Genomic DNA, 21,593 nt, shown 5'->3' on the forward strand with positions numbered 1-21,593 from the left:
AATAGGATCAGAGTATGTAATGGATACATGCTGAAACCTATTTCCACCTCTGTGACCTGTTTAACAGTTCTATTTCAACTGGAATTTGTTATATCTGTAGGAAAGGCTATGGTAGTTGTCACGTAAAAGTTATATTTTTCAATGGGTTTGTTTTTTGGCAGGGTGTTTCTTGCATGTCATCCTCCAGGACCATGCTATAGCAAGTATAGTCCTCCTCCCATTTAAATACTCTTCTCTGCTGTAATGTTGCATCCAGGCCAGTTGTTGAATTGTTATTCTACTTGGAAAAAAATAAGAGGATTCGTGGAGCGCCTTGTAGGGAAGAAGTGTGGCCTGAGTGTGTATTGGAATGAGCAATTGTTCCAGCTGGCTGCGTGCATGCACGAGGTACAAATTGCTGATTTCAGTAGACTACAGCTTGACATTTGGTTCATATGTAGGTAGCCATGTTCAACAGCAAGCTTTGTAATCCCACTTAATTTCATTTTATCTGTGACTATGTATCCTCTCAGGAAACATTAATTTCTTAGTGCGACTAGCAGTAAGAGTAGGTATATTGTGTGACCTGGAGGTTGTGTGTCTATTGCAATATAAATGTGAGAATAAATCTTGTGTTTTTATAATGCGCCATTACCAGTTTTCTTGACCATGAGCAGAAGAGTGAGGAAACTGGAGAACTGATTTCTTCACAAGACATTATTAGCCAAAGCTAATAAATGATTTTAATAGCTAAAGAGTATGCTAGCACTTACTTAGACAGCTGTAGCTTCATATCTGTGTATGGTTTGCAGAGAAGGTAACTGCTACTGGGAGTATGTTAAAATGCAAATTATTATATTCTCCAGGTAAATAATAACAAAAAAATCCGTTCTTTTATTCAGTTAAAGAGTATCTAGTGGTTGGTTGATTAATGCTTGAGTATTGAGTGCCCTATTAATAGCTACTTTAAGTAGTAGTAGTTAGAAAAACATATGATTTTTATATAGTATAATAAACAGTCGTGAATTAATATAATATATAAATATTTACAAAATTTACAGTGTGTAAGAAGTGTTGTTGGCTTGCATAGGCTTTTGTAGACATTTAAGCCACTGGTATATTTGGGTCAGTACGAATGCATTTCTTAAAATGAAAATGTTAAGGTTTTTAATTTAAGTTTGATGCCACTAGAAAGACATTTTTCATCTCTAATGTCATTAATGTTAAAGCTTTTCAGCATTTTTACACAGGTAGTCTTTGAAAGGTGACTGTTGCATCTTCAGCTGCTGATGAAATTTTGTATAGAGTTTCTTAGCATGGCCTAGCATATTTCTTAGCAAACAATCTGTAACACAGGATTTATTTTAAAAGCAGCATAGTGCTATTTTATATGTATTTTCCCCACATGTACAACTTAAGTGTTTATAACAAAACGCAGTTGCAGGTTTTGGAGAAAAGCAGAGAGACGTGGGCCAAATGCTCGTAAGTCAGAAGGTGTGTTAAGAAGAGAAACCCAAATAATTTAATTTTTTAAGCTAGTTGTAACTTTCTAGAATGTGAGTTCTTGGTTTTTTTTGGGGTGGGATTAACATTTCTCTCGTTGCTCTAACATTTTTCTCCTCCTTGTTACCAATACTGTGTTTTCATGTGAGGCGGTGTGCTCTGACTCTAGATGGCAGTCACTGGTAGGCAAAGGGAAGGATTGTTCTGGTTGCTTGGTTGGGACCCTGCAAGTCTCTGCACCAGTTGGCTTCTCCAGCTGGAATTTTTATGGTGTTGGACAGCAATAAAAGTGTCACCTCAGCTTCTCTCCCTTCTGAACTGCAACAGAGATACTATGAAGAAAGAAAGGAAAAAAAGGGAAAAAAATAAGAGAAACTGAGAAAATGTTGGAGTGAAACATGCACAAGAGAGCTTTAGTAATGCTGACAATAGTGAAGAGATTTCTTTTATATCAGCAAGACTTTGTCCTAGATTAACAGAAATAAATTTGTTTATAATGGGAGAAATACCAGTTTCCCACTAAATTAAGTTTCAAAGACTAAAATAGATTGACCAAGGTGCAACCAGGGATAATAGGAGTGGAGGAATGTGCGATTGTAATCTCATTTTAACAAATGAGGATTTCCTCACAGTCACATGCGCATGTGTTGCTGGAGAAATAGTTCTTTTTGCTTAAGACATTGTGTCTTCCACTAGCCCCTGCCCCCCATCCTCCCTTTCCAGTGTCCATCCTCTCAATTTCTAAACTCCTTCCCATAATTTCACAGGTAATACCTTTCCTTCATACCTGTTAGCAATCTGTCTCTTGACTCTCCACTCTGTCTCTTCTCTTTAAAGCAGGATAAGCTTTGATTTTTTTTTTCCTCTCCCTTTCTTCGTATAGGTGCTGTTTGCCTTCCTAACTCGTCACTACTAAACAGTTTGATGTAACATTGCAGTTAGAGAAGGCAGCAGCGCTCCAGCAAAGGAACAACAGTTTCTCAGCACTTACTGCATAGGGATGATTGCACTTCATGAGATGAATACTGCTTGATAAGAAAGCTATTGTTGTAATAAATACAGTTCAAAACCAGGGATTAATCTATATATTTTATTGATCTCTGGTTTCAAACGCAGTGCCAAATTACAGTCTTGTTTATGTATGTGCAAATCCCAAGAAACTCTTCGGAAAGCGCTGGAGTCACTCCGGATTTACAGAGGTATACTTAAGATCAAGTCTTGGCCTTCAGTTTCAATAATATGAAAATGATTTACTGTTACATTGCTTATTGTATTAACTACCAGCTTTAGTAAAGGGGCTGTGATCCTGCAAGGGCTTTGAAAATATTCTGCAAGACATTCTTTTGCACAAAAAAAGAGTAACTGAAAATCAGATGATCTTGATTTTTGCATAATAGAACCCTAGCAGCAAGCTTTTCATTTCTTAATGTACTAGTTTAACTGTGGAAAACTGCTGATTTTTGAAAGAAAAGGTGCCTTAGTTGCAGAAGAATGAAAAATCAACGAAAGCTTTAATTAGGTCTTTATTCTTACATGTTTATAGTGAAAAATACTCACGGGCATTTTATGCCGAGTTTTACAATTCACAGTCAAGTGCATTTCCAGAGCCAATTTGAGAAATCTGGTGTATCGTTTGTGAGTGAAAGCTTTCTGAGTGTTAGCAGTAATCTAGTACAGTTTTCTGTGTGAAGTTCATGTGCAAGAAAGACAAGATAGAGATAATTTTGGTATTATGTCAAGATTATGTATTAGGATGACAGGTATCACAGTCCCTAATAGATTGCACAGTGCAGAGATAATGAAGAGTGATGCTTTCTGTTCGTAACCCTGCCTTGGGCCTGGTAAGTAACTGTGGGCAAATCACTCCTTCTTCCTCAATTTCTCTGTCTGTAAAAATGACGATAATGATGTGGATTATTTTGTGTTTCATTTTGAGATCTAAAGGGAATACATAGAAATGAAGCGGTAGGAACACGATGGGAAATATAAGGTGGTAAAATAAGCATCTGTATTACAGACAGCTTTGTACTGGCAACTGATTATAAAATTATTGATTCTACTGTTCTTTCCTGTTGAGGGTATTACTATGTACGTGTTCACAGAATTGTAGAAAAAAAATCATCTTGCTATTTCTTATACTAGCCTATCTTTCACCTTCTCTTTCAGAATTTACTGTAAGGTTATTCTGCTTTTATTCTTGCCCATTACCATCTCCGTGAGGGACAGTTAAAGCTGTAGTTAATGGAGGATAAGGACAGCAAAGGTCTGTCTGTCTTTCTTTTCTCTATCTCCTCCCTTTCTATCTCTCTGTCTCTCTTTGGCCATTGAAAATGTAGGTCATATTGCATCACCATAAAATGGAACAGTCAGAAAGGTGTTTGAAAAATGCTGACATCCTTAGCCTGGGGTGCATGCCAGTGTCCTTTGTTTACATTGAGAATAGTGTTGTACCTGTGTAAGAGCCAGCATCTCTGTTAAGGTTAGTGGTATGGTACCTAAATTATGAGTCAGATTTTAAGATGACTTTCATCTGCCTGCAGTAATTTAAAATTAGACAGATAAAATGCAACCACTCACAATAATGATATACATGGGGAGCTAATTTGAAATCTTTAATCTGCAATAACTGTGATGGTGTAGTTTGAATAATATTACCTTTAACAGAGAAGCTTAGTAATAAATTTTGCAAATCATGTTAATCATGTACTCTGCATTGTCTTGATTAGCTGTGCCTTTCTGTCTTGAAAATTATGTTTATTTTACATGTTTGTATATTCGTTTTAACATTACTGGTTTACTTCATGCACCCTTTTAAATGAGCCAATCGGGATGTTATTTATTTAAAAAAATGGAAAATCCTGATGTCCAGTGTCTTACTGCTTGCTACCAGTCTTTTGTTGTTTGTGTTTCTGATGTAATACAAGTTGTAATTGGTATGAAATGTTCCTATGGCATAAAATGCAGAACATATCTTTTTCTTCTCTACAGTTGTATATAAATACAATTTTTGAAGGAATGTATAAATATAATTTCAACTGTCCTTATTTATCTTAGATGCAGTAAGCTAATGTGTTTTATGGATTGAACTTTCAAATGGTGGTATAAATCATACTGCAAGATGCAGGTGTTTTGAAATATAAGACAAGATACTCGCTTATAGAATATCTTTCATTATTTCTGAAAGCAAGTATTTTTTTAACCTGTCTGTTCTATGCTTTGTGTGGTTGTACTTAAACAGTTGAAGTGCAATATGCAAAGGCTTCTTGTGACTTTGTTAATCTTACTGCTAAAGAAGACTTCTAGTTAAAACAGAAATTGTTGGAAGATAAAACTAAAATTAGTGATAACATGGTTTGTTGAGCAAAATAATGAATGCAGATCTTCTCCTGTTGCCATTAGACAAAGGAAAATGATAGTAGTCAAAGTTAAGACCCCTCAAGTGCACTTTGCCGTGCATAATTATTCTGCAATTTTTATCAGTTTATTTAGAATTATCCAAAAGGTGGTGTTGCTTCTCCATTGACTAAGATACTAGTTATTTAGCAACTAAGATACTAGTTATTTAAGTTTGGCCCTTCTCATTATCAATGAAGATACCTATGCATGTTTGAAACGGTTTCAAAATAATTCATATCATTATTATATTTTGCACCAAATATTCTGTTGCATTTGTGTTTGCACAAATAATAGTAAATATTTGGGTAATTCTGAGAAATATTTTATATCGGTATATGTAGGAGCTATGTGAAATCTTGAGATGCTGCAATTTTGTAATTGGTATTTACAGAAGTTTGGTATCTAATCTCTGTTTGAAGTGTGTAGCTGGTATTTATTTTTCAATCTGTGAAGACGTAGAGAATTGTGTCTCCCAAAGAGAATAGGAGGGCCAATTATGTATTGGTAGAGCTTAGATTGACCCCCTGAGATTCTGTAGTTGGCGGGTCCTGAGTCAGTCTCCAGCGCAAATGAGATCAGCCTGAGAATTGCTCTGATTTACTCTTACTAGCAGCCCTTAGCCTTCTGCCAGCCAGCTCGTGTTCCTTCAACACACTCCTCCTGCACCCAGCTTTCCAAGGGGCAGAATAAGACCTCATTAGGTTATCCCCATAACCAAGATGTCTAAATGGAGCCCAGTATTGGGGTGATTATACCTAGCATGTCCAAATCTTTGTTTATATAAATGTAGACATTGTATTTTATCTTAGATTTGGATTTTAGTAGATAACAAAGGAGAAAGAATGTTCTAAATTTTAGGCACATTCTTTGGTGCCTATTTCTGACAGCTGAAAAGTTAAAGGAGTTTTGTTAGCTGAGGCATTAGTTTTGATACTTTCAAAAGTTAGGGATGCTTTATCACATACATTTACTTTTCCTGTATTTTAATGAGTTGCTTTGTAATTATAATGTTCATGTAAGTATGTTTCCCTTAAATGGATAATACACATTAGTCATCATAACTATGCCTTTATTATATAAGTCTATGTAGATACAATTTTGACTGAGATAGAGCTTTTGCTCTGCCAGGCTGTGGTTTCCTGTCTTGCATATCAGTAACTTCTCGAAGTATTAAATAGCAACCAAGTTTCCTTTATAGTCAGGCATCAAGAGTGACATAATGCCAAGTCTGCTTCACTGGTTTGAAAATGCAGGCCTTTTTCCATTTTCTTGGATTGCTGCTTTGACTATTTTTGTCATCTTTCCATCTTTGAACTAGCGCTCTCTTTTCCAGGCTACCAAAGTGCTTACCTTCTGGAGAGAGAGCTCCTCCTGACTTATTCTCAATCATCCGATCGCTTCCTTGCATTACTCTTTGCTGACAGTTGTGGTTGTAATTGACCTGCTGTAAATTCTCAACAAGAATCATTCCTGTTCTTTGCCACCCATTATCCAGAGAAAGAGTTCTCTTTAAAGGGTCGTTAAGCTGTCACTTTACTCTTTTGAAACTTATTCTCTTAACTTCCTTCAGACTCAGCTCCAGATGTAATCCCTACAGCAAAATTCACAGGTGGTGACATAGTACGCTCTGATCTCTCCTATATAGGAATAAAAGTTTTGCTGATACTTCCTTCACCCTCATCTGGTCCGGTTTTTGTACTTACCACTTATTGCCTTGTCTCCAAAGACTTAAAAAATCTAGAAATGTCTTCTGGTTTATAAGTAGTTTTTGTTTTCATTTCTGCATGAAGCAATGGAACTTGCTTTTTATGTAACAAATAACATTTACGTCAGGATAAAAGAAAGAGCATTTTGCACGTAGAACTCTCATATCCCCTAAAGAAATTGGGGTAGAGATGTAGGAGTGAGTTATTTCCACAGCAGGGAGGTCATATGCTTGAAGGGATTGGGACTCTGAGGATAAACATTGAATGATCTGTGAAAGGGATGGTCCGTATGAATTCAGTCTCCTGTCCTAAACAAAGGAGAAAAAGGATTTTTAACAAGCAGTACATTGTCTTTCCCAGTAAGCAGCAGCAAGAGTTGAAGAGAAAGTTTTATACTGTAGTATTCAATGAGATTTGTATGTGTAACAAGGAAATACAATGTTTTCTGAGACTTTGACTAGTGTAGAAATTTGTTAACAATCAGTTTAATTAACCATAAGGCAGAACAATGACTGCAGAGGAGAGAGAGAAAGTAATACTGGACTTACTCTCAAGTGTTGTCCACTGAAGACAAGAAAATTTTGGATTTTATGGAGTAACTAGAATACAATTAAGCTCGGATGTGCTTCTTAGGATCAAGTATGTCACTGAGCAGAGTAAAGCTTAGAAATAGTAAATATATCTGTAGCTGATCTCAGTCAAGATAGTGTCAGCTGCTAAGCTGCAGTTTAAAAGAAAAGAAAAAAAAGGGGTTTATCCTCACTGCATAAGAAGACTTTAAAGACATGAACTCAGTTTGCAGACAGCTTCCCAGAGGAGCAGCAGAAGCCAGGAAAAGCTTCGTTCTGCACCTTCCAGTGGGGCAGAGCCCTACAGCCTGTGGGACGGCTTGGATGCCCTCTTGGACTGCATTCCTCTTGTCTGGACTTTAATCCTTGGAGGGGAAAAAAATAGTTTTCTCTGAAGTGTCACCCAGTCCCAGCGCTAGATTGGCTTATTTATATCTAGCTTCACGACTTTTTAGTAGATGAAAAAAAATCACCAGTTTAATTTCAAAGCACTTATAAAAATCAGTTGTTTGATCTTTAATATAACCTGTGCACAAGGATGGTTGAAATTTTTTTTAACAGGGCTTTGGTTTAGCTTTAACCAATTAGGCATTGGTTTATGTTAAACCAAAGCAAACTGGGCTTAAATTTGATTTATATAAACAGTAAGTTTATAAGCACTGAATGAAAGGATTTTGAAAACCTGAGCTTGATATGATAAAAGTTCCTTTTGTGGGAAAGGCCTCAATCTGTACATCTCTGTTAATTTTTGTTAAATTCTTCATCAGCGATACAGTAATAGTCACTAATAACTATTACGTGAGGGATCATTTTTAGCTATCCATGTTCTGTGACATGGTGGTAAAAATGTCAATGACTGTGTACCGAGAGCCCCTGTTGTTGGAGTCGTGCTATATTCTAGAAAAATCCTGTGTAGGAAATCCAGCGCTGTTGTGTTACCAGCTTGTGATACAGACACGACCGTCTGCTTAGAAATCTGGTCAGTAATAGTCGATGTAAGTGCAGTAACTGGGCTGAAGATTGAGATTTCATCCAATGCATACCTTTCTGGTAATGTCAGCCTGCCATTTAAAGAGCTGCTCTGTACATAAGAGTCCATAACAGCTCTCTGCTTACCTTTCAATTTTAAATCCATTGCAGAAGCTGTATTTGTAAAATTGATAAAATGCTTCGTATTAGTTTTTAAATAGATACATTTATAATTATTAAATGGAGATAAGGTTTCTAATGTCTTACTGCTGTACTCTTTTTGTTTTCTTTCAGAATTAATCAGGTACAAGTTAGAGAAAGCTTCCAAAATCTGAACAGATGAAGATCAATTGATAAATCAACCCAGCGATTCACCATACTTTCAAGGTACTGTGACATGCTTACCCAAATATTTTCCTTAAGCATAATATTCACATACTTTAGATGTGAGAAGCGTGGAGAACAGGATATTAGCAGGGTTGCAAAGCAAGTCTGAAGTGTTACCAGATGCAGTGGGGAGACTTTTTTTTTTTTTAAATGCAGGTGTTTAATATATGTTTCAGTGGGAAGTAAAGCGACTTTACAGTCAACTTAAAGGGATTTCAATGCATGGAACAGTCAAACTTAAAAAGATAAAAGTAAGTTGGATTATATCTCCCAATCACTTAGATGAAGTGATTTGAACTAGTAAGATGTGACAAGCAATATTTTCAATTTATTTATTATATTTTAGAAGAAGTAAACTTCTTTTTCTGAATAATTATTTTTGTCTATTTCCACGTTTTCACGATACTTTAAAGCATTTGTAGGCTGTTAGGGTCTGGTATATACCATAGCCTACCAGCTGCATCAGTTTTGTTATCTTACAAGTTCAGAAAGTAGAATTGTAAACTGAGGTAAATACTGCACAGTTGCCTAACACAGTGGGGTTATTCTCCATGACTAGTGTTCCTGGCAGAACATTAGGAAAAAGAGAAAGTGATGATAATAAATTGAAATTTTGGCTAAAAAGCTGCTAGTGCAGATTATTTTATCAGGTACTGCTAATTCATTGAAACAATATCTGTTTCTTTCTCGGTTTCCCTTACATTTATCTCTATTCTTTATCATCATGTGCATTTCACCATTTTGTATATTTTTGCTTGACATCACAAAAGAAAAGACTTCACTCTAAGTTTGCATTTTTCTTATACACAGACTTGAAGAATCTAGTCTGTTATAGCCTGGCTAGTATTTGCTGTGCAAATCATCTTTTAATATATTTAAAAATAGATTGCAGCAGCAAGGGCCATTACAGTTAGCATGGAGCTGGTCTGCAGAACTTAAATTAAGTGGCAGAGCTAACCTGGGCTCAGGAAGAGCGAGGAATGTTTGTCATGGCGTGGCTCCTGCAGTATGTAACATTGGAAGCTGTAGTATCTGAAGTTTCTATAACAAAATGCTTCCCTGGATTTTCCAGCAGCCTGAGAATTGGCTATATTAGTGAACCCACAGTGCCTGGGGTTGCAAAAACTGGCATTGTTCTCATCTTCTTCCTTCCTCCTTGTCACTAAATAGGGCCACAACATCTATCAGATTTCCATATAATCACAGGAAGGTCTAGATTGGAAGAATCCTCCAGACATCATCTGGTCCAACCTTCTGTTGAAAGCAGGTTATCCGAGGCCTGGTCAAGCCAAGTGTTAAATATTTCCAGCAAGGGAAAGTCCACCATTTCTCTGGGCAATCTGTTCCAATATTTAATTGTTCTCACAGTGAATATTTTTTTCTTGTATCCAGACAGAACTTCTGAAGCAACTTGTGCCTGTTGCCTCTTGCCCTGTCACTGTGTTTCTTCTGAAGAGAGTACCTCCATCTTCTCTATAATTATCTTTTACTTATTGGAAGACTGTGATTACATCCCACCTGAGCCTTCTCTTTAGGCTGAGCAAGCCCAATTCCTTAGCATTTCTTCAGTAAGTTTTCCAACCTTCTACTCACTTTGTTGGCCCTCTGCTGGACCCTGTCCAGTTTTTAATATGTCTCTTGAACTGGCCCAGTCTTCCAGCCTGTCAGAGTCTCTGTATATAGTGACACTTCCTTCGGGTGTATCTATGTGTCTTCCAAGTTTCATGTCATCTGCAGACTTGGTGAGGATGCATTTATACCCATCATCCAGATCATTTTAAAAGATAGTGAATAGGATTGAGCCTGGTATTGACCCCCAAGGAACTCTGTTTGTGACTGATTGCCAGTTTGATTTTGAGCCATTACCACCCTTTGAGCACAGCAGTTCAGCCAGTTTGCCAGCAATCTCATGGTTCACATCCATGACTTTTCAAACTAACTCTTTTAGAACCCTTGCATGCATCCTGTCAGGTCCTGTAGACCTGTCCATGTTCAATTTGTATGATATTTTGTTGCTAACTTGGTAAGCATATGGTCAGTGCAGGTAGCATCAGGAAGCAGCAATCAAACGTGAGAAGAATGGTATAAATTTAAATTTGCTTGTGCCAGGGTTCTCAGGATCCTTGATTTGATGTTAATCAGCATGTCAAGCTTCTGAGGGTATGAGGACTTGGGCAGCTTCACATCATAGGTAGGCATCATTGTTGTCTCAAGGAACTCTTGGGCCCCGTGGGCTGTGCTTGGACCCAGAGTGTTCTGCCTCAATGGATTGCCAAGGAGCCATGTAAACAAGCTGGCAAGAAACCAGGCAGGGTTACAAAACCTTGCGTGGTAGTTAGGTTCCATCAGAAGATCGTTGCTATCAAACTGTTCCCATTAAGTGCTTTGATTTCAATAAATGGAAATTCAGCACTAATGTTTTGTTACAATTGACCTGAACAGCTGTGTATTTTAATCATTCTAAATTTTAATATCATATTCTCTGTCTATAGATGAGAATTTAAAAGGTCATACCCATTTCTGATTCCTCTGATTAAAATGATTCATCTGCATAGTTAGGTTGCCGAAATTGTTTTAACATTTCCAAATTCAAAAGGTGATTTCAATACCTTATGTAAAATTAATAAACATTAGTCTGATTTCCAAATCATTAACTGGATGTATTTTGTGTAGTTTTACCTATTTACCTTTAACACTTGAAAACTTTGTGTCACTATTCAGTGTTTTCTCTGTAAAATTCTCTTCAAGAACTGACAGTACTTAGTGACATCTAAGCAGGGCAAAGATCTGTGTTCCTGTATTCCTTATGCTCCTTATTGTGCTTTAGATCACTGTGTCATCAATTCTTGCAGAAATTTGACTTGCATATAATAAAGTAAAGAAGGAAGTGGTTGCAATGTTTTGCTAGGTACTGTATACTTTATTAACACATGGAAATGACATTGGCTTATAATTTGGGTGTAAAAATGTTATACTATCATCAGTATAGTCATTGTGATGTTTGGATAAACATATAGGGGCATCTATTGCATCCTCATCCTAATGCAGAATTCTTGGCAGATTTACTTATATTTATTAGCCTCCATTCCCCCATTCCTTCTCCTCAGAAAAGGATACTTTAAGTTAGTCTTCTAATCTTAACAATATTGTTCTTTGCCCTGGTACAGGTGGTTTATAGTAGGTATCCACAATAATTTCATATTCCAGTATTTAATGTAGCTGTATACCAGCACTTCTGAGCATCTTCGGCTCCCCCTTTGAAGTGTTACTCATAAATAAAATTATACACATCAACCTGTTCCCAGGATCTGTGGGAAAAAGGATAATAGACTGGCATGGTTTGTTGTATAATTTTTTATTGTGTGCTGCTCATGATTATTATTCTGCAGGATCACAGTCCTGTGTATAGTTATAAAGGGAGAAGTTGCTTGATTTCACTGGAGGGGAGAGCGAACTACAGATTACCATAATGCGTTTTTCTTAATGTACTAATATTTTTCCATAGTGGGGCTTAAATGAAATGGTCTGTTTTGTTATGGCTGGATAGTTCTCTCATCATCTGGACGTCCTGATTCATATGAACTTTTTATCTCTTGCTTCCGTACTTGCCCAATTACATTCTTATACTTCTCATACTGGAGACATATCTTAAAATGCACAAAAGGTACTCCCAGTTCTACTGCTGTCAGCAGGAGCTGATGGGAGGGTCAGGACTTCACTTCAGCGTATCAGCTACTTGAGTTGTCGTTTCATCCTGAATCTCATCTACCAGCAAGTTTTCACTAATAATATTTGTTCTTAGTTTTTAAGCCCTTCTTAATAATTTCATACCTTTTGGCTAGAGTTAACTTATTTGATTTCCTCTAATGCTGTAATGCCCCTCACATGTTTTCCTTGACAGACTTTTTTGTGAATTCACTATTTTTCTTTCTTCCGAGTACTGATAAAGTGACACCCTTGTAGATTCTCCCTGTCTCTCCCTTCGCACTTCAATTCTTGTATCCTTTCACTTTCATTGCAGAAAATGATTGGTGAATCATATCACTGTACTTCTGTTCTTAAAAGAGTTTGGCTGCAGACTCATTCTTCCTTCTTCATTCCAGTTAAGAGTTATTATATCTCAGGTTCTGTACGGAGGCTGTCTTACAGATTCTAACTGAACAGCTGAGGTAGGTGTTCCCTGTTTGAACAGCTTTCCCGGACCACCTGGCAAAAGAATGAAACCTGCCGGTACAGGTGAAAAAATGCCTGCAGTGTCATGCCGCAAAATAACCATCCTCTGCAGTTTTAAGCAGTTGCATGCTGTTTGTAGGCACACATTTAATCATAGTATCGCCAACCATGTTTAATACATTGTTAAATCTATTTAGTGAGCTTTAAAACTGTGGGTTATCCTTTCTTGTATGTCTTGTTTCCTCTTTCTTGACTCCTTTCTTTCTTTCCTTTTGCAGTCTGTGTTATATTTTTTGTTTGTTTGTTTATGCTTTCTTCATCCCATTATTTGGCTGTTTTCTCTGCATCATCCACTGTTTCCTGCCTCACATTTTTCCTTCTCCACTTTCTATCTGAGCTTTACTTAGCTCCTCGTTGTTTGTTCTCTCAGTTCTCTGAATACCTGTTCTCATTCACATGTACGAGCAGTCTATGGTTATTCACACACTGTCTCAGTCCCAATGCTACTTCTTGGGCTATTTTGCTTCCTTGGTTAAGCTTCCTCAGTTAAGCCCTTTGAACTGGTAGCATTTCTGGGCCCATTTTTGTTCTCTTAAAGGAGCATTGGCTTCTAGGCAGTGCCTTCCACGCTTGTGTGTTCTGCCAGCTCGTGACCAGATTCATCCCACTTAATTCTGGGTGCCTAATGCAGGTGCCTAATTTATGTGTATGGTCATCCTTGACTACTTCCGTGGTCAGTGGGGTCAGAAGGGCTTCTTCAAAAAGTGCTTTGGACCGGGAGGGACCAAATTGATCCCAAAAGTATCCCCGGGTCTCCGCTGATTGCCAGGGGAGCTTTGGGTGACCATATTCCTGACCTGGATGTGTCTCGGATTTGTAATAGTCACCTCTGTTCAAAGTCTACAGCTTGTACATGTGTTTTCAATTCTGATCTCCTTCTAACATGATGGATTTTCAGGGTTTCCCCTATTTTTCCCTAAAATCATCGATGCATGCATGTATAGCACTATGGAGACAATTTAAGAGAATTGAACTTGTGTGCTTAAAAAAACCCAAACACATATTCGACCTAGTGGGAAAAGAAAATTCTCTCCATCTCCAGTCCTTGTAAAATTAGTTTTTCACCTGCCCCTATTCCTGCTCTCTGACTAATCGGCCTTGTGCATTGAACTGATGAACTGATCTTTCTGCTGCCACTTTCCTCCCTCTACTGGAATACTGATGTATTCACGACACAGTGGGAAAATACCTTACTAGCGGAAGGTTTACTAAAGGACAGCCTGAGGCCCAGACTGCAGAATTAGATCTTGAGTGGGAATATATAGGAAAGAAAGAAAAGCTGTGAAAGGGGGAGGGGAAAAAATGCAACAACCAGTTTGAAAGAGCAAAAACGAGCAAGAAAGGGGATAAAGTTGTATGAAATAACAGTGATGTGTGCTTTACCTGTTTGGCTGGCACTTTTAAAGCAAGAGGCGGTTTTGAGTAACTTGATGAGTATCAACCTTAGAAACTGAAAATTTGGTAATATATTGGCTTGTTAAAGTAGTTAACTAATCAACATAATTTTGCCAGATTAAGCCATTTTACTTTTGTGTAATTTGACATACGTACATCAGTAATGTTTAAAGAAAAGAATCATGTGATGTGTGAACATTAAATTGATATTCCATGGTAAAATCTGTCACTATTAAAAGGTAGATGATGGTGTTCTGTGGCTCTGTTGGTCACCCATCACTACATTTGCTTTATGATCTAAGTAAAATAAATAATAGAAAAAGCCTTTACGAATTTGATGGACACTAGGATGTATGGAGGATTCTTTTTCAAACTGCAGCTGAGGCAGCTTTCTGACAGCCTTCTCCAGAACAAAGGAGAGCTGTATGCATGAAGTTTGTAATATAAAGCAGAATATTTGACACAGAGAATGTTGTTCTGTCTGTAACTTGCCTTATCCTATGGCTGGAGTCTGAATTCAGCTATGGACTCCATTTGTGGAGTACTCGAAGAACTAAGCTTGAAAGAAATCAGTCATAGATTTTTTTTCCTGTCTGGCTTCTACACCACAAAAAAAGCTTAGGTTCTGTTCAGAAATTCTTTAGCACCTGACTGACATTTTTCTTCCAGTGACGTTCTTAGCTTTAATTAGAAGTAGCTTTCTATATTTTAAAGTATACTCTTTGATAATTAATCAAACAATAATGCCCTCCATTCATCCTTTATCTTCAGACGCTGGTTCCATAAACACCTTTACTCATGCTCAGACTAAGCTTTGGGAAGCTACAGTACAGTTAAGAGCAAGTGTAACCATCTGAAAGATCAGGGCCCAGCTCAAGAAGTTGATGGCCTTTGTTAATTAATCCTGCTACAACTGTCTGCAGCAGAAGTCATTATTGCTCTCTTTATCTAAATCTCGTGGTGCTTGCCTTTTATTAAGGAGTTAAGTTAGACTTGCAGTGATCAAGAGGAGAGAAAAGTCTCACTAGCTGTTCTGTATTAGATCTACAATTTTACAAGATACATTCTCAGTGTGACATAAATTATCAGTTGGGTGGAACGCTGAAACTATTATAATTACAACCTATCCCATCTCATATGATGATTGTCTGATGAGCTTGTATTTATACATCTTTTATATGCATAAATTTGGAAAGAAACCTCTATAGCTTGTATAGTTCCACACTTCAAATGAAAATAGCGAAGCCTTAGCTAAGCCCGCACGTATATACACCTCTGCAGGACTGGGACCGCATGGTCTGAACAAATTTATTTACAGTTTTGATTTCTGCTGTCTCGTTTTGCAAATACACGTATGGGATCTGTGAGCAGTTGCGCTGACGGCATGAGTCCCATGCTCTCGAGCTTACGCGTGGGCTGAGTACCTATAGAAGGCAGCAGATCAGATTTATGTATGTTTTTGCCTGTTCATTGAGGATGTTATTACTGACAGCGGCATCGAGCGTGGCCAGAAATCTTTGCAGATCATGGCCTGCGAGTTTGACATCGCTACTTGAACATTTTAGTCGATTGGAGAGAAAACCCTGCAATAAACGGATTCCAAACCCAGATTTTTTTTTTTTTCTAATCAAATAACTTGATTTTGCAAAGCTTAAACTTTGTTTCTAAGAGTTTTCAGGCACGAAAGCATCCTTTAACCCTCGCTTTTAGCACCGCTCGACGTCATCCCGAAGTTGAGGCAAAACAAACAAACAAAAAAGCTGTTGTTTAAAAAGGGTTACGAGGATAACGAAGGCAGCGGCGAGCAGGAAACTCGCTCCGGGCGGGCGGCGTCCGTGTCCCCCCCCCCCCGGCCCCCCCCGTTCGGGGGGGACACGGACGCCGCCCGCCCGGAGCGAGTTTCCTGCTCGCCGCTGCCTTTAAGGAGGCGCCGGGTTTAAGGTGGACCGGCCAGGAGGGGCGGGGCGCGCTAAGGCCGGCTCCGCCCCGCCGCGTCGCGTCGCTGGTCCGCCCCCCCTCCCCTTCCCGGGGCAGCGGGTGCCAGGCGGGGTTGTGATGCGGCCGTTGTTTTTGTAGGGTCGCGGGCCGCGGTGAGGAGAGAGAGAAAGGCGGCCCATGGAGCCGGGGAGCGCCTGGCGGGCGGCGTAGCCCTGCTCTCTTCACCCCCCCCCCCCCCCACACCCCTTCCACTCCCCCCCTTCCGCCGCTTTGTTAGCGCAAACACACAAACGCGCCTCACCTACACGGTGAAGAGGAAGGGAGCGCTCCCCGTACAATAATGGGCAGCCGGCTGCTGCCCCCCGGGCCGCCGCAGAGGTGAGTCGACGCCGCCCCCCAGGGCCGCAGGTTCCCGGCGGGGAGGAGAGCGAGCGGGCTGACAGCCGCCGCGGCGCTTCCTTAAAAGCGCGGCGCCACCTTAAGCGCCCGATGACTTTTTTCTCGTTACATTATAGCAGCGGAAAGAATGTCGGCGCGGGCCGCGGGTGACGTCAGAAGGGAGCAGCGCAGCGCGGCGGCGGCCAGGCAGCGGCAGCGGCGGCCCCGCCACGGCGAAGGAGGCGGAGGCGGAGGAGGCGGGAGCGGCGCCGGCCCCGCCGCCACCGCAGCGGCAATGGCGGCCGTCGGGGAGCGCAGGTCCCTGCCCAGCCCCGAGGCGATGCTGGGGCAGCCCTGGAGCCACTGGGTCGACGCTGCTAAACTTCACGGGAACGACGGTGAGCGGCCGTGTCCTCCCCCCAACCCCCTCTACCGGCCCGGCCCCCTGTCCCCGCCGGGCTGCGGGGTGCCCCGGGGCGCGGCCCCGCCGCGGGAGGGAACCGCGGGGCGCCGGTCGGACGCGGCAGGGTGCCCGGCAGGAGGGCGCCGCGGGTCCCGGGCCCGGGGCGGGCGGAGGTTGGGTCCGTTCCCCGCCCCCCCCCCCCCCCCCTCCCCTCCCTCCGTCCCTCCGACGTCGCGGCCGAGTTTGTTGTCCGGTACGCGGCCCCCCAGAGCGGAGGCGCCCCCCCGGCCTGGGGCTCGGGAGCGGCGCGGAGCGGGCAGCGCTTGCCCCAGTTCCTGTAATCCGGGACACGGTGCGAGGAGAGGTCTGAGCCGGTCCCCGGAGGCCGGCACCTCCTGCCCTCGATTCAGCCTGGGCTTGGGGCCGGGGCGGGGGGGGGGGAGAGGGAGAGCTCCAGCCTCAGGTGAGGCATCCCCCTCCGCTGACAGCGGCTCGGGCGGCCCCGGCCCCGCAGCCCCCTTCGGGGGACGGGACGGGACGGCAGCTCTCGGTCTCTCTGAAGCCGTGTTTACTGGCGCAGCGGTAGGAGAGCGTGTCCCCGGTGGGCTGGTTTGTTGCTGTAGGGGAACGTGTTACCGGTCAGTCCGACTTCTGCGCTGACGGAGATCTTGTGGCTTTTTGCTTTTAGGAACAGCATTAGAAGAAAGTTTCAAGGAATACGGAAGAAACCGAGAAGCGATGCGACTTTGCCGAGAAGGTGAGTGCGATTCGTTCTCGAAGAAAAGTGCACGGAGAAGTTTTCCTGCTCGTAACTAGGTACGAGAGGACGTGCACGGGAAAGAGAAAGGAAACTTCAATCCCGTCGCTTTGGATTTGGGACTTGCGGCCTGTCAGTGAGTGGTGTTATTAGCATTATTATTAAATTAATGTATAATCTCAAAGCTACAAGGTAGGGCATAGGTTACTTAGTGTCTTTACTGGGCTTCTAGTTGGATTTTTTTTTTTTTTTTTTATTTAACTATAAATACTCCTGAGGAAACTGTGTGACCAGCACGGATAATATCTTCTCTTGAGCTAAGGCATTTTGATTCTTAATACAATCCATGTCAGTATTTGAACACTGATTCCTTTCTCTGTCATGTTAAGGTGTTATGTTTATTTCTTAGTGTACTGCTAAATGACAGTGACTTTTCACCTGTGATTAGCAAAAGCCCATTAATGGCCCACTTTGTTTCAAGAGTAGCAATGCTACTTGAAGTTGTAAGCAGATGATGAATGAAAGCTATAGATTATTGGTGACTTTGTAACAGGGAGTGGAAAAAACCAGCAACGGGTCTGGTTTGTGATGTTCAATTTTTTGTTTGTTTGTTTTTCCAGTTTAACAATTGTTTTATAGTAGAGAAATGTTCTAAAACTTTCTTAATATTGTTGGAACTAGCTTGGTTCCATCGGACTTTCTGAGACGTATGCCACAGAATAGGCCTCGTTGTTTTAAATACTAGATCAGTTAGACCCGAGTCATTTATTTGACGCTCTTAGAAATGGAAGGCTGAGTTTGTAAACTTGGTTTATGATCACAGAGCGCAGGACTTGCCAGGGACCTTAGGAGATGATCTGATTCAGCACTTACCTACTTGTGAGCTACAAACAGCAAATGAAACCTAAAGCAAGGCGGCACGGGCTAGTAGGATTGGGAGGCAGTGATCCATATTGAGGCTGAATCAAAATGTCTGTTTATTATAGAATTCCTAGTGTTGCTAAAATTTGGAAAAAATCAGTTTCTAGGACCAGAGTCGGTGGTCACTGACCTGTAAGAAAGATGTAATAGACGGCTATACTGCAGCATTCAGAATCACTTGTGCCATTTTGCCATCTTCTAAGTGTATGTATGAGTGAGTTCTTAGATATTTGAAAAATCACTTTATTACTTCATTGCTGAGTTCCAATCTAACAGTTATGTTGGGTATTTAATTTATTTTTCTGAATAGGCAAATCATTCAAGTGCTAAAACAGCATTTATAACAATAAGCACACACATTATCCTAGTAAAGATTTTACTAATAAGGATTTTCAAACATTCTTTCTTATTTCTACCTCTTAAAATGCAAGCATCTGAGGTTTCCAGATTTTAAAGATTAGCTGGCAGGGTGAAGAATAATCTACCCCCCCACCCCCCCCTCTTCTGGAGAGAGATCATGAAACTGTTTTTGCATAGGCTGACCACTGAGGCACAGCTTCTCTGCACTGACTCCAACCATGTGAATGATTTGTAGGGTTATGAGTTGAAGGAAGTTCATAAAACACTTTGAAAATTAAATGTGAAACTTAGTAGCTCTGTCAGGCTTCCAGAAGTCTATTTATTTTGGTTGTTCCATGACATATGAATGAGACACTGACTTGGTGTATACCTGTAGCTAGTCTGTAGGGAGCTTGGCCTACTGCAAAATAAAGCAAAAGAAAAAGTAGTATTAATTAAGTTTGCACTTAAAGAACTAGGGGAGCAGCAAAACATGCCAGCATATGTATGTATTGCGTTATCAAATAAAATTTTGAGAATACTGTAACTGATTGCTTTTCCCAGGAAGAATTTTGCATTCAAAATTGAGGAACAAACATTTATTAAATAGTGGGACTGTCTAAACCGTGGATCTTAACACAGAAAGGTGAACTGAAGGTGCAAATTTTGTCTAATCAACTCTAACCTCAAGATTTTTGTCATGGAACCACACAGCATTTTAAATATGGCTAACAACAGAACTCGTTGTGTAAGGAAGTTATTTCTCTACAGATTGGGAGTTGACTCAGAGGCCCAACTTCACAAAAGGACTTCAAGGTTATTTAGGCTAATTTAACCTTGCATTGCAACTCTTCCAGTTTGCATAAAAGAATTAAATATTCATGGCCTGGAGAGGGAGCGAAGGAGGGAACATGACTTTACAGCCCACTTACTAGAACTGGGTTCAAAACCAAGAACTATTTTCTTTATTTAACAATTGCCAGCTTTCAGGTCAGGCTCTCACCGGCCTGTGTACCCACCGGGTTATGGGTTGTAGTTGTTTTCCTTTCCCAGATGCTGTTTCTCTGCGTCTTCTAGTGGGAATAGCTTCGTCGTCAGCCTGCCTGGTGGCGAGGGGTGGATTTCAGGCTTGCAGGCAGTAGAGTTTGGGTCTCCTGAAGAAAGAGTGAATATTCCTGTTGTTGTAACACTGTATTAAACAGGGGCTTAGCATTACCAGCTTCTCCTTTTGTTATGCTTTAAAGGAAAAGAAGGATGCCTGTTATTCTTTTAAAGAAATAAAGGACATGTAATTCCAGGACTACATTTGCAAGCTGTGGAGAGAGGCAGGATTTCAGACACACCTTTGTCACTGGCATTTCCTATTTGCTGATCAGGCAGCTCCTCTCTCAGCATGCTGGTGGTTGTGAAGCCTGATGAGTCCTTAATACCTGTCAGTGATGCCAGTTCCATGTAGGGATCAGGAAACTAAATTTAGTTCATAGTCTCAAACACGTTTTTCTGTATCTAACCCTCCTTGACATAACCAAGCTCGCATTGAAGTAAGAACTAGAAATTGAATTTGGGCTTCCCAAACTCCCAGTGTTTGTCTCTCATAATTCCCTGTTTCTTTTTCACTGCTCTTATATGCTTTCTATTCTGCTAATCCGTAATATGCAGTCATTCCTGCTGGGATCCTCGCAGACCTTCACAAATGTCTGGGTGCTTTCCTGCATGTTGCTTTTTGAGGCAGTAACAGTCCACTCTGAGCGTTGATGTAGAAATTAGAGCTGCAGGTGTAAGGTACAGGCCCAATGGACTTGGCTTGCTTTTGGTACAGAAAATCCCCAGCAGATGGAAATGAGAAAGGGGCATACATCATTATGGGAAAATTTTACTTTAAAGTATGCTTTAAAATTTACTTTGACTTTGTACACTGAAATCTTCTTGTGATGAGCAATACTATCAATGTAAGAGCGTGTCAGAAGCAATTGTACTTCAGTTACTTTCATATGTAGTTCACGTGACAGAATCTTTTAGCTCATACAGTTGCTTAATTACTTACTGCTTGTGAACCAGCTAAAGGTGTGATTCCCGTGCCACACAGCAGGTATACGAAGCAAGTATAGCATGTTGCATTATAATTTGTAAATGCATTCTAAAACAGCGAGGCAGAAAATCTAGTCCTCTTCATGCATTTTTTGTCTTATATTTTAAAATGAAACTTCACTGAAGTGCATCTATCAAACTTCTTTGTGTGATATTGGGAGCGTGTGCCATCAGATGCAGCCAACGTGCTTGCATACACTCACTTCATCTTGGAGATGCAGCAGGTCTCAAAAGGAGATTGATGTGTCTGTAGTATCTGATACTTTTTCATTTGAAGAAAATGGTTCGTAGTGTCAAACTTTGTGATCAGTGCTTGAAACATTTCAGCAAACAAGTTTGTTTGTCAGGAGATTCTCGGTAACCTGTGTTGAATTTGGTTTGCTTTTAAAAAATTTTCTAGCCCATTATTGTTGTGAAGATGATCTCTAAATAGAACTGTGTTTGTAAGCATAGAGTTCATTCCTGGTAACTTTGACAGGCTTCAAGAGAGTGAGCTTTTGCTTCTTGCAAAATTTGACAACGGCTTGGCTCATTTTGGTTTGTGGAAGAGTAGAGAAGCTCTGAGTAGGCACAACGAAGCTTAAAGTTTTTTATTGGGACTGGGAGCTTAACCCTCACTCACCCCCCAAGAA

General features: G+C 40.5%; 1 protein-coding gene across 5 annotated transcripts in view; it reads left to right on the plus strand.

Moving 5' to 3' along the window:
• The window catches only part of ATXN7 (ataxin 7), a 90,456-nt gene that overhangs the window by 10,179 nt on the left and 58,684 nt on the right, over nucleotides 1-21,593 (plus strand). For 3 of the 5 annotated variants that reach the window (XM_030043719.2, XM_030043720.2, XM_041118772.1), the window contains exons 2-4: nucleotides 8,417-8,509; nucleotides 16,591-16,851; nucleotides 17,545-17,613. In XM_030043719.2, the coding sequence (XP_029899579.1) occupies nucleotides 16,602-16,851; nucleotides 17,545-17,613 (319 nt within the window). In that variant the 5' untranslated portion in view covers nucleotides 8,417-8,509; nucleotides 16,591-16,601. Of the gene's footprint in view, nucleotides 1-8,416; nucleotides 8,510-16,173; nucleotides 16,454-16,590; nucleotides 16,852-17,544; nucleotides 17,614-21,593 lie in introns of those variants that run through there. The other 2 variants (XM_041118771.1, XM_030043722.2) reach the window with 2 other exon arrangements.

Source organism: Aquila chrysaetos, chromosome 20 (genome assembly GCF_900496995.4).
Source record: "Aquila chrysaetos chrysaetos chromosome 20, bAquChr1.4, whole genome shotgun sequence".
In the NCBI taxonomy this organism is placed as follows: domain Eukaryota; kingdom Metazoa; phylum Chordata; class Aves; order Accipitriformes; family Accipitridae; genus Aquila; species Aquila chrysaetos.